At 40.3% G+C, this 13,296-nt stretch overlaps 1 protein-coding gene across 15 annotated transcripts in view; it reads left to right on the top strand.

Annotated features, from left to right (window-relative positions):
• LOC116323575 (muscleblind-like protein 1) overlaps positions 1-13,296 on the top strand; it is a 68,396-nt gene that overhangs the window by 39,351 nt on the left and 15,749 nt on the right. For all 15 annotated transcript variants that reach the window (XM_039622479.1, XM_039622480.1, XM_039622488.1 and 12 more), the window contains one exon: positions 6,477-6,647. In XM_039622479.1, coding sequence (XP_039478413.1) covers positions 6,477-6,647 — 171 coding nt within the window. The remainder of the gene's footprint in view (positions 1-6,476; positions 6,648-13,296) is intronic.

The following is a 13,296-nucleotide window of genomic DNA, read 5'->3' as shown; positions in this document are numbered from 1 at the left end:
GATTTGTCAGTTTGAGCTCTCTCTTTATCTTACCTTGAAAAAGGACTGATTGAGGAGCTATTCAGTTTTTTTTGTTTTCAGTTAGCATAAATGCAGAGTGTAATATTAATTTAAAAAAGGAAAATGATAGCCAGTAATAAATGAATCAAACTGTCAAATGCTCCTTTGACATGAGCTGTTTGAGGTAGACATGTCCATCATGTATGGTAATAGATCACAAACTCAGAGCAGTTCAGCTCAGCAGCAGCAGAGTGTTGTCATTAGCCACGGGGGCTAATGATTTTGCCCCGTCATTAACTTCCTGTGCTAATGATTTTGTACCAACGTCCACCCAAAACATGCTAACACTCTGTGTGCTATTGGGCAATGTAATTGGTGTTTTGGCTAAGTGAGCACTGCTGCTAAAAGCTTTCCTCGGATTCTACGTCAGCCGTGACATTCAGCAGTATTCGTCCGCTGTTATGTTCCATTACTAGTTTCTACCAGGTGTGTTGCGTCACCTCGTCTATCATTGTCTGTGATTCTTCTGTCCACACGTCTATCTTTGTCGTTGTCTCAACGGCTTATCCCTCTGCCCAGTTAAATGAGATTTTAAGGTCATTAACTGATCCAGGCTAATATACTAATGCACCTGGGGTGTTCCACATTTAATAAATGATTGGAACGAGATAATGAGACTTATATAGCCAGCTGGTATTAGCTATGGAACAGGGAGAGGTGGAAAAAGGGAAGGCAATGAACACAGGATGTTTTCTTGTCTCCGAAAAACATGTTTGTCATCGGGTTTACCTACTAACATACTGCCTGATTTGCCAGTGGTTTGCAGCTGAACTGTATTGCTTAATAAAATTTCAGTTTTAGAGTGTGTACGCGTGTCTGTGTGTGCGGGGTGTATGTGTGCACGTACTTCTGTGTGTTATTGGCTTGTCTGGCAGCACTCTGAGTCCTCAGACAGGCTGTTCTTTGTACCGTATCTGATGTCATATTTTGTCTGACGTATGCTTGCCAACAGGAACCTTTGGTCAGGAAAGCACATGCCCCAAAGTGCGTGTCTGCGTGTGCGTGTGAGCTTGTGTATTCTCATCACAGCCCTCAACCAGACGGCACTTTCTTGATTGATGCTTGTCTTTGGGAGCAGGAGGGAGAGGCAGTTCCACTGGGAGAGAATTAATAATGCAAAGGGACTTGGAACGGTGGCTGTCCACACTTGAGCTCTACAGTTGTCACACTGGTCACGGTGTTCACTGTGCAGCACAAGCCGTGGTTTGCGGGGAGCTCAGGCACACCGACAGCAGAGACAGAGTGAAAATGCGGAAAAGATCAGAGGCTGTTGGATTATGTGTGGTTAAGTTGGAATGAGTCATTCTGGATGGGTAGATTAAAAGATCATTCAGAATCAGTGTGTGATTACGGGAGTGAATGCGCAGAAGGACTTTGTGGAAAGCAATGTGCCATTCAGCCCTTTGGAGGACATACTGTAGATACATGCCAACAAAGGCACAGCCGAAATCACTTGCACAGACCACTTTGATTAATATTAACATGAAAAGCACACTCTGCATCTGTGTCTCTGTCTCTCTCACTCCCTTTTGCTTTTTTGTAGCTCTCTCTGACTGTCTGCCTTCTACTTCTTCTGTTCTTGTCTTTGCCTCTGTTGCCAATCTCTGAGAGGAGTTCTGCCACAGGTTTTATTCACTGGAATTCCTCAGGCACATCTTTCAGAGAGCTGTCAAAGCACCACAGGCAACAAGTAAGACCGACATTGCGAGGTTCTGATCACAGTGCCACAAAACATTCGCATGTACGCAAAAATAGTGATTGATGACTTCGTAAAGATGTGGATCAGTGTCTTGACCCTTGATCTCCACACGCGGCTTTATGTATATAATACATTTTAAGTTCAGTTAAATTTTATTTATATAGTGCCAAATCACAACAGCAGTTGCCTGAAGACACTTGATATTTGAAGGTAAAACCTCTACAATAAAATGATCAAACGATCCACTTTGAGCAAACGCTTGGCGACAAAGGGGAGAAAAAACTCCCTTTTAACAGGAAGAAACCTCAGAACCAGGGCATGATGGGAGACAAAAAATGCACTGACATTTGATGATAAAATAAAGCAGCAGTTAAAAAACATACTGACAGTAATTACTGCTATGGAATAGTAGTATTACTAGTACAACAACAACAACAACTACTGCTACTACAGCAGTAATAGTTTATATAGTTCCTGAAATTAAATTATTTTATTCTTTCTTATAAATACATTACATACTTATTAGGAAAAAACAAAAAGCAGATGATTAACAATTCTGTGCCCCACAACTCACAACCAAGGGTCTCCTTAAGATTAAAGATTTCAGAATAAAATAAAAACCTTTTGATATCCACTCACTTATCTATCACTGTATGCTGACTCAAATTGATATATTAATCTTTGTACCGGCTTCAGTCACAGAATTATTACAACGGTGTGCAATAAACTTGCGATCTTACAGCATTTGAAATGGCCATGTTAAAGTTAGGGACCTAGTCATGTGCCGTTTTCAGAGAGAATTTGGTACGTCAAGACGGTGATAAAACAACAGAGACAGTCAGTCTGCTGTCAGTCAGTTTGCACTTCAATGGGGTCAAGCCTGCAATTAAATGCATCTGTTCTCAATGTTGCAGCAATTAACTATGATAAATCTACAAATGTTTCAAATCCATGGCTGTCTGTCGCAAATTCCCATTAGATACTTGCATTCAGAATCCAAGTGCTTTAGGTCCCTGATTAAGCTCTAAAACTACATGCTGTTATATAGGAATATAACCAGAACTTAACCACCTTGCATTTAAATGAATTAAGTCCGCTTTTGCAAAGAGACTCATCACAGACGAGTTTTGCTCATCTGGGCAGATTGATTGGAATCTGGTAACAATTTGTTGTATTTATAAAGTTAGCAAGCAATTTAGTAAGCAGTTTTTTGCAAACATTTTCCAATCTGTGTGAGAGGGACTGCAGTTTGTACAAGGATTGCGACTGCACCTTGCGACCGAAGGTGGTTGCCCAGACGTCGAGGATGTTGCACTCTCAACAAAAACTCCACTTTTCTGGGTTAAACTCACAATCTGGTAATCAATCAGTTTATCTACTGACTTATAACTTATTATTCCTTATGACTTATTGACTGTGGGTTTCAGAAATTCTCAGTGTAGCTGTTGAACATCTTGGCCAAGACTTCCTTGTTACTTACTGTGGCGGAGGTTCGGTCGCTGGCTCAGCCGCAGGAGAGGGGTGGTACTGTGAGCTCAAGGGGCAGTGTCAGGGAGGTTGGAGGGACAGGTGTGCATCATAAAGCTAATGAGATTTCTCCCCTTTATATAGTGAAGCTGGAGACCAGCTGGAAAGTTGGTACTGGGTGCCGAACCAGAAGAACCTGCATGTGCTGAACTATAATAAGCACGGGAGAAATCTGGTTTAATGAGGCTAAGATGATTTTTAAGAACAGATTGCTCTATTCTCCATACACCTTAATAGTGAAAAGTGATTTCCTGTCTTTAAAGTGCTAACCATTTAACTGTTCTTTGCTGCAACTAAAATATTGGGAAGGTAAATTGGTTCAAGTGTTAGAATCTGGATTTGAGGAATAGCCACCTCCATTATTTGGAGAGTGAACCAAACATGTGAAACTTGCTTAATAGTCTTAAGAAGAAAGACTGGGGCAGGGAGTTGCAGAGAACTGGACCTGAAGAATTGGAAAAAGACAGAAGAGACAAAAATAAGAGGAGAAGAAGATGGAACAGTAGAGAGAGCGCTTGAAAGACAGATGCTGGTAGTCTGTTAGCATATTAACGTCTCCATGGAGGACAAGCAGACAGGTGAAAAGGCACAGGAGAGAAGCCAAAACATTAACATCACAGACAATGATTGGCAAGGACCTCGGGCTCATGCATGGCATTGTTCGGAGAACAACAACGCTGCTATAGATAATGGACCTGCTGGTGAAAATAGAGGGGGATGAATATATCAGGGTGCTAACCTTTCTGAATGTAGCCAATAAACGATAATTCAGATTCTGTCCTTATCCCGATCCACGTAATTTGCTGATATTGTTCATCTTCGAGAAAGAAAATACCTTTTTTCGAAAACATAATCTAAGAATTTTGTCCATGTATTTTGAAAGTAACACTGCTTGACTGCAGTGAACGATTGAGTGGTGCCAGTTAAAAGCACCAGAATGTCAAGTAGTCGTTTTGTTATAAATATTTCGATGAAACACTGGCAACATGAGATCATCTACGTTCTTGCTCATCATAGAAAAGCACTTCCACCACCTGTTTACCAGAAGCTTCTAATGTCTTGACATAAACTTTTTCTTCTGTAAAAACCTTTACAAAAGTTTCTTATTCTTGAAGTAATTATTTTGCAGCTTATTCCCAGTATGGCTTGTTAAAATGTGTAAGTGTTTAAAACCTTTTGAGCTTTGACCACTGAAAACTGATGCAGGGAACCCCGCTGAAAAAGAGCTTACATAAATTACAGCCCTCAGATAGAGCTGTAATTTATGTAATTGAGGGGCCGCATTGTCACAGTTGATTGCACACACACACACAGACACACACATGCACACACACACACGGCTGGATTTGACATGCTTGGGTCCAGAGGGAATGTACCCTGAAAATCAAAAGACATTAACCAATTAACACTGATCAATAGTTTACAGCCACATAGGGATGAACCGGGAGGGATGACTTGGAGCATTGTCAATGTGTGCCTTTGGGCCAATGGTCAGGCTGGGAATACTATTCCTCACAGCTTTTACCCAATCAAAATGCTGAATGAAGTCTTGACATTCTGCTGCTCTCCAATGCAAAGTACCTTTCATGCTGTAGCTAGGCAGAATAAATGGGAGAGAGGCAGAGACAGAGAAAGACCAGGAAGTGAAAGGAGGAGAAAGAAGAGATGTGTTAAGCATAAAGCCAGAGTGGGAGAGTGTATGTGTTAGGCCGTGAAGGAAGGTGTCATAGTAGGCCACAGTGAGCAGCAGGTAATCTCACTGAGATAAGCAGTCGCATGACAGCCAACCTTTAATTCCCCATGGGAGGGGACACTGTGGAGTTGTCGCAGGGCTGGTTTCCCAATCCCCCTGGAAAAAGATTTACATAAAGCAGTAATGGGAATAGATGGATTGAGGATGCATTTTGATGAGGTGGTCGAGGCACAAGAAGAAGAAAGAGAGAGAAGCTGACAAAGGCAAGGAGTAGTACAAATGCTGCACACATACATGAATATATACACAGATCACAGCAGTACGTCGGCACTTGCGCTGCTCTGTATTCATGATGAGGAGAGCAAATATCAGCACGGGGCTCAGGATGTAGGGGGATTGATGTGAAAGGGAGAGAATGAGGGAGAAAGGGGGAGTGAAAGAGAGGTGGAGATATCTAAGATATTACACCTAGCCAGGGGAGTGTTCAGTGGAGCAGGCATTATGAGAGTGTAAATTACATTCTCTCCTCCCTTTGGGCTGCTGGCTGCAGGATGAATATAAGCACCCACAGCAGTGAGTCCGCACAGACACAGACCACAGTCTCTAGCATAGTAGCATAATACAGCATTAGATCGCCATAATGTGTTTATGTTTCGTGTCACAGGAGTCTCCAATCACGTATTGATCCTGCATCAGTTCTCCCGCTTCATCTTTACTGAAATTATGTCCGATATTGACACGTGGCTCATTTGTTTGAATTGAGTGGAGATCAATGGTGATTCACAGGGCTTTGTAAAACATCGAGCAGCAAGTTGAACAGCTTCTTAGGTGGTAGGATGGAGGAGACTGGGGAGCTTTTGCTAATTTAGATTCCCAAAACAAATTTTCTTTGGGGTTAGACCAACAATGCAGAATCAATTCAACCCAATTGTCTTTACTTTTAAAATTAGACTTAATTTAAAGATGTTATTTCAGCATTTAAGAAATTACGTTCACACGGTTTGTGATTTTGATCAAATAATAAACAAATGAAGCCAAAAAAATAATTTCGAGACTTATGCAAAATGAAAAGTGTTCATTTTATCACACTCACACGGCAACATTGTCTTTGTCGAATGTTTGCTTTGTGTAAAACAATCTCTTAGAAAGAGCAGATAGACAGTTAATCCTCCTTATCTCTGCTCTTGGAGCTAATTTGTCTCCCAATGGGACCTTGAGAAAATAGAGAAGGTGGTAAGCCTACATCTTCTGCAGAACTGATTGGTCTGCTTTATGGCAAAAAGAGTGGCAGGCCCAGATGTCAAGGATGTGAGGTCAGCGCCTGTTAAATAGGAGGGTAGCGACTTGATTCAAGGCTCATTACTTCTATACATTAGGCTGTGGTTAAAGGGAACAGTATTCTAACCCACCACTTCCCATGTGTCTGTCTTCCCCACCCCCCTCCCTTGATTTTGCCCTCCTTGTCTCCTCCTTTCTCTTCGTCTCTCCTCCCATCAGGGCCGCTGTTCCAGGGAGAACTGTAAGTACCTGCATCCTCCTCCTCACCTAAAGACCCAGCTGGAGATCAATGGAAGAAACAACCTCATCCAGCAGAAAAACATGGCCATGCTGGCCCAGCAGATGCAGCTCGCTAATGCCATGATGCCCGGCACACAGCTACAACCAGTGGTGAGTAGTCACTCACCAGACAGTTCACCAGACAGTTTATTAGGTACACCTGTTCAACTGCCCATTAACAAAAATGTCTAATCACATAGCATTTAGGCATGTAGACATGGTCAAAAGTCAGTCTTCCATTAGTACCTACTCAGATCGACTTGGCACGGTTCGCCATGTTTTCAGGGTTTTCCATTAGGTCACAGTGCCTGGTACCAGGTACCTTTTTTAGTACCTGCTCGCCTGGGGTTCCAAGTGATCTGAGCAGGCACTAAAAAGTGACATTGTTAGACTGCATGCCACAGATTGGTTGGTCAGTGAGTCATGAGTCTTGTTCACGAAAATTTAAACCGCCATTTTTGGCGGTTTAAACGAGGCAATGAGGGAAATGGCTACAAAGAACAACGCCGTGGTCCCTGAGTCTGACAAAAAGCCACAGACCGAGCAGCAGGTATATTCTTGTTCACCTTTTTTGTAGCGTTCGTGCCGCATTTTAATTACATTGCGGAATGCTCGGACTCGTTGCTATGATGACAACCGTGCACATTAGGTAGTACTGGATTGTAATGGAAAAGCAGTCGATCCGTGTCGAGTTGTGGTGATCCACGGCGAGTCGAACCGAGTAGCACCAATGAAAAAAGTAGGTCATTCTTCAGCAACTGGAATGGTTGGATGGATGGATAGCTTGGCGCTAGATGGGTCCTTATTGATCAACTCAGATTTTCCCACATAACCCTAACCTTCTCTAAAAAAACTGGAGGTTTGTAGAGAATGTTCTGAAAAATGTCCACTGAGCAGCAAAATGCCTAGTTGATGCCAGAGGTCAGAGGAGATTGGACAGACTTCTTTGAGCCGATAGGACTCCAGCAGTAACTCCACTAACCACTTGTTACAGCCAAAGTATGCAGAAGAGCTTCTCTGAATGCACAACCTTTTGAACCTTGAAGCAGAAGGGGTACTGGTTCAAGGTTCAAGTTTTTCCAATCTTCTGGGCAATAGAAGATTGGAAAAACTTTGCCCAGTGTGATGAATCTCAATGTCTAGTGTGACCTTCAGGTAGTAAGGTCAGAATTTGGCGAAAACAACAAGAAAGCATAGATCCATTAAGCCTTCGATCAACCTTTTAAGCTGCCAGTGGTGGTGGTTTAATGATGTAGCGAATAATTTCTATGCGCCCCATCATACTAACTGAGCATCATTTAAATACCACAGTGGTTCTCAAATGCTGTTAGATATCTGAAAAATACTCACAGTTGTATCAGGGTTTAAAAAAGGATAGAAGTTAGATTTTAGTGAATTAAAGGCCAGCACAAACTCTTGTTTAAGTTTTCCTAAGAAGTTATATCCATTGAACTTGAGCTTGACTCCATATTTTTCCTTTGTCATCCTGTAGTGGCTCTCCACCTCAAGCACCCACCCCTGAGTTTGAGAACGTTGGAAATGTTGTTTTATCTGGTTTAAGATTACCTATAATCTTCCTTATTAATGTTATTTGTCAGTATTTTCATCTTAATGAACATGTAAAACTTTACATATTGTTGACATTTTAAATAATATGAATCTCATTCTTTTAGTCTGAAATGTGATGACTTTTCCAAAAGTAACCCAAAATACACATAAATGAAAACTGGTTACAATTTGTTTCAAGATTCAAGATACAAGAGCTTTATTGTCAATACAACAGTATACACAGTATACAGTGTACCGAAATGTCGTTTCACCCCAAGCCCCCCCATAATGTATTTATAAGTATATAAAAGATATATCTCCAAGAGACATAAAACTAGGAATTACAAATAAATAACATGCTAAATTTTGGTAAAATAAAAGGTACTAATTACTAACTATACAATACTAACTGTAAGATAAACAAAGACAGGACAGAGACAATACAAAGTGGATTTTTCAGTAGGTACTGAATACCAGGTTGAGTTATTGTCAAGATATTATAGACGAGAAGGACGAAGACATGCATGCAAAATCTGCAAATATAGTATAATTTAGATGTGTGTTCAGTAACTATGTGACTGAGTGTGCAAATAAGCATATTGTTCCCAGGTCCAGTTTGTAGTGGATTTGTGTAATTTTTTGTTGTTTTTGAGTCTTTTGATGAGTATAGTTTTGTAAAAGTGTTTGTGTTTGTCAGTCCTTTGGTAGTAATGAGTTGAGGGCTCTGTTTGGCCCATATCCATTCAGATGGTTTTTATGTCCACCAGTCGGGGTCAAAATAGTAGTTTTAGTGAATGTTGAAACTGTGTAACTGCACATGTGATGTCAGTGTGAATTTTTTATGGGACAGTAATGACAGCTCAAAGGAGACCTGACACTGTCACGAGAGCTGCGTTCCCACCATATTTGCCAGGTTCCTGTAGAGGGCCCGAAATGTAAGATCAGCACCAGCACCACTGCTATCTGAAAACCATTATTTCCTGTGGTTTGTACCGCGCATGAATGGTTTGGCAAGGTGCAATGCAAACATGCTGTCTCGGATGCTTCTGCATTGACATGACCAATAGAAACAAAGAATGACGGGGAGCAGACTCTATATAAAGACAGTGAGCAGGCACAAAAAAATTACACAGTACAGATTTAGCACAGTGGCCAGCACAATACAAACTTTGGCTCGATCGAGTGTCAGTGCAGCACATACTGCTTACCACTCTACAGAGATTAACAAATTTATTAGACGACTTGTCATAAAAACAAGAAAACACAAATATTTTAGAAAGCTGTCTTGTTTTATTGGTATTTATTGAAAAGCTAACAAACTGAATTTACATTTTAGACCCAAATAGTCGGCACACTGGACTTCTCTCTGAGAAGTCAGAAATTAATCAAGCATAACATACATTTTTGTTTGTCCAGCAAGTAAATAATTGAAATGTTGCATCTTAATCTTAATTAATGACATTCTAGTTATTTTTTCAACTCTTTTGTGAAACATTAAATTTGAAAATTAATGGATAACAGCAGCAATTATATTTTAACATTAGGAGCATAGTTTTGATTAGCTGATGTTTACTGGTGGAGTAATCATTACAGAAACAATGATAGCAGTGATTTTGGTAATTACCAATGCTGTGTAATTAAGATCATCTGTGACACAGTCTTTATACTGGGTGTTCTGATACTTTGTTAAGCACTGTATGTGAAATAGCACGAGATTGATCCGACATGATGCTCATAAGGACCAGAATCCATGCAGAGTTCACAGGGTGCCTTGAAACAGACAAAAGATACACACATTTACAACCAAAAACACCTACAATACAACAAAATAATCTAAAAATAAGAAAATTCGAATCTATTTATTCTGAGGTAACTGAAATTAAACCAACTGTGCTAACTGAGCTACCAGAGACAGATCAAAAGTGGGATTAGGGGATTCCTAATGTTATATAAGCACCTGAGGTGCCATTTCAGTGAGTATAGGAAAAACAGTCACACATGTAGAATACATGTGTGACACATACACAAAGTTTCCTACCACTGCTGTGAATTCACAGACTAATTTGCAATAAGCAATTTTCTGTGCTTTGTCATCTAACGGTTTATTATTGCTGAATTAACATTCATAATTATACTCGGTAATTTCCTAGGATTTGTTTAATGACAACAATAAAGACAGTGTTTATAGGTTTAATGGTTATACATGGTTACATAATAAATCCCAGCAGTTCCAGAATGTTCTTGCCAGTTTCGCGTTCAATAAAACAAATACATTCCAAATAGGATCATATTACAAAGGTATGAAGTATAAACTGTGTGTAAGGGTTAATAAAAAAGTTTTTTTCCTGATTTTAAATCCCACTAAAAATAATATTTGTAGCATTTGCCCAATGTAAACCAATCATGAGGGCAATCATATGATCAGCACTCGGGCCGATCATAGGACTGCCAGTGGGTAGGGTTGTTTGTCTGTTTAGTGTTCTTCAAATGAACTTGAAAAACATGAAAGCCATGAAAAACAGTTCTGAGTTTGAAAAAAATGTTTAATTTAAAGAAAATTGACAGAATTAGTTAATTTGATGAAAGTTTATTCTTACTTTTCCTTTCGTTTGTAAATTGCATAATATAGAAAACTAAAAAACTAGTAACTGCTTTACAAAACTAGTAAGTGAACCTTTATTTTGGTCATTTATGTTTAGCAAATCAGAATGGATTAAATATGCAGTTGGGTTAGGTTCTAACTATGGATGGATAGCCAGTCCTGGTATAAGGCAATGAAGGGAATTATTTTAAATGATTAGCAGCACATCCATAAAGCTGTATGACATACACACACAGCAAACTGAGTTAAGATGTTGCTCTATATATGCGCAGCATGCTCCAAGGATGTTCAAGGTGATAGCCAGAGCCCCGTTCAGCCAAATGAATCTTTCCATGACCGATCCAGACACCTTACAGAAACAATGAGAACTGCCAGTCAGGCTTGAAGTAATTCCTCTGTCATCTCCACTGTCCCTGAGAGAGCACTGGACTGAATTTGTCTAACACTATTCAAAAGAGTTCAAAAGATGCTGTATGCTTGGACGCACACGTGCAAGTGCACACTTAGCTGATGGCTTATCAACCCTATCTAGAAAAGAGGGCTGAGTTGAGAGCCCCATTGGGAGGGGTGGGGTTTAAAGAAGCATAGATCTCCCTGGAACTGCAAAGCCTTCCCTTTCTGTTTATGTCATGGGGAGAGAGAAAGCAAGACGAGAGAAGAAGCAGGAAGACAAGCTGACAAAGAAGGACACAGCAGAAAAAGAAAGGGAGAAGGGAATGCAGCTGAAATAGATAAATGGGCAGGGTAAAGACAGGTAGGTAAAGTGAAGGAGATAGGATGACAGCAGTGAGGAGAGATGGCTTTAGACCTCCACTACAAAGAAAAGTCAAGAAAATAGAGCATGTTCTGTGCACAGGGATCAAAGGGTAAAACCGGGTACTTACCTTTCTAGGAATCAGACTTTATTCTTTTTCCCTCCCTTGTGTCTGTAGCTCAGTCCCCTTCTTCCACCCTTAGTATCTCTACCACATTTTATTTTCCCCTTTTTTTTCTTTTATCTGCAGCTATCCATCCTTCCTCAGTGCATGTAGGTAACCTACTTTAATTTCATGCATTGGACCATGAACACAGTGAAGTGGTTAGGGTCTGTCACATCTGGTTGTCACTTACTCACAGTAGGAAAGGACCTGTTTAGTACAGATCCTCTTTGAAAATAACATAAGTCAAAGCATGAAAGCCACAATCCAATGACATTCCAGTGGTGGGGTGTAATTGGCCACATCTCTGTGTTTAAATATTTAGGAGCTGAAGTTATGGCTCATGTGGCAAAGTGTTTGCACTACAACAAAGAAAGGTCAAACTAGGTCAGTGCGTCTGACGTCCAAATCTTGAATCTTCAAATCTGAATTTAAGCTTGTTTATAAAGATGTATTGAATATCTTTACATAGTATGTTTCTTAGTCCATTATAACCAGTACAGTGGCTAACTGGTAAAACCAAAATTTAGATAAAGTTGTGCAATGACTGTTACGTCGCATTTTACCGTCATGATCATTTTAATTGTAGTTCGGACTTTTCAGCAAAACTTAACTTTAGGTTTTCCACCGTTATGCAAAAAACAACAACAGCAAACATGCACCAGAAAAAGAGGGGATAACACATTTTACTGGGAATAGTGAAAACAAATACTGCTGAACCGGAATTAAGCCCTGTATGCAATTATAGATGTTTCTGTTATAACATTTTTGTTAATTAATACGAATATTCAATTTCATATCAATACTGAAACTTTGACGTGTTCCAAAAAAGGTCTGTTAGTAAGCTTTCAAACTCTTTGCAAGATGATATCACTGCATAGTTAAAACCCCATGACCGCAAATGTTTTAGATGACATCATGCTTATTCCATCCAAACCCCAAGCTGCAAATATCTCAAACTGATATCTGAGCACCTGGAGCGAGACACATCTGCTTTTCCAGAGCACCTTATGATAGCAAACAACTCTTCAGACATTCCAGAGGGCAGTGCCGAAAGAATTATTTCTGATTTTCTGAGTCATCGCTGAGCAGTGAGGAGGTTTTAGGAAGAATGTATCAGTACGGCCCTGGCTGCCGCTCCTCTATTACTCACTGTGTCCTGTTGGCAGGGGCTCAAAAGACAATCCTTAGACTGGGGCTGAGGTCAGGATCAGGCAGGGAAAACTTTGCAGTGCATACTCCTCTCTCTGTCAAACTCCAGTACAACGCATACAGGCAGTACTTTATCTTACAGTGAAGCCTCTCTCCCCACTCACATGCTCACACAGCTTGACGTCCTTCATCACTACTGCTAACTGTGTGATATCTGGGGTATGAAGCATGTGATTCCATCTGATCAATGGGAGAAGGTGACACCACATACTGACGCTTGCACTGCGCGTTAGTGCAAATGAAAGACAAGCAGCCATGTTCTTTTTCCTCAGATGTAAGCCTGTTAATTATCTGTTTTTGCTTCTTTCCTTCCACATCCACAATCAGAGGTCCTATTTTTTGCTTTCCTACTGATAATCTTCTATTTCACCGTTCTGCCTCATATGTTTTATATCCACCAGGGGTAATATTTATACGAGGAAGAAACGATGTAATTATATATGTAGCATCTTTATATATAGACTGTGAGAAATCATTGTGG

This window comes from Oreochromis aureus, linkage group 14 (genome assembly GCF_013358895.1).
Source record: "Oreochromis aureus strain Israel breed Guangdong linkage group 14, ZZ_aureus, whole genome shotgun sequence".
Classification (NCBI taxonomy): Eukaryota; Metazoa; Chordata; class Actinopteri; order Cichliformes; family Cichlidae; genus Oreochromis; species Oreochromis aureus.
This window is presented reverse-complemented; position numbering and strand designations above follow the sequence as displayed.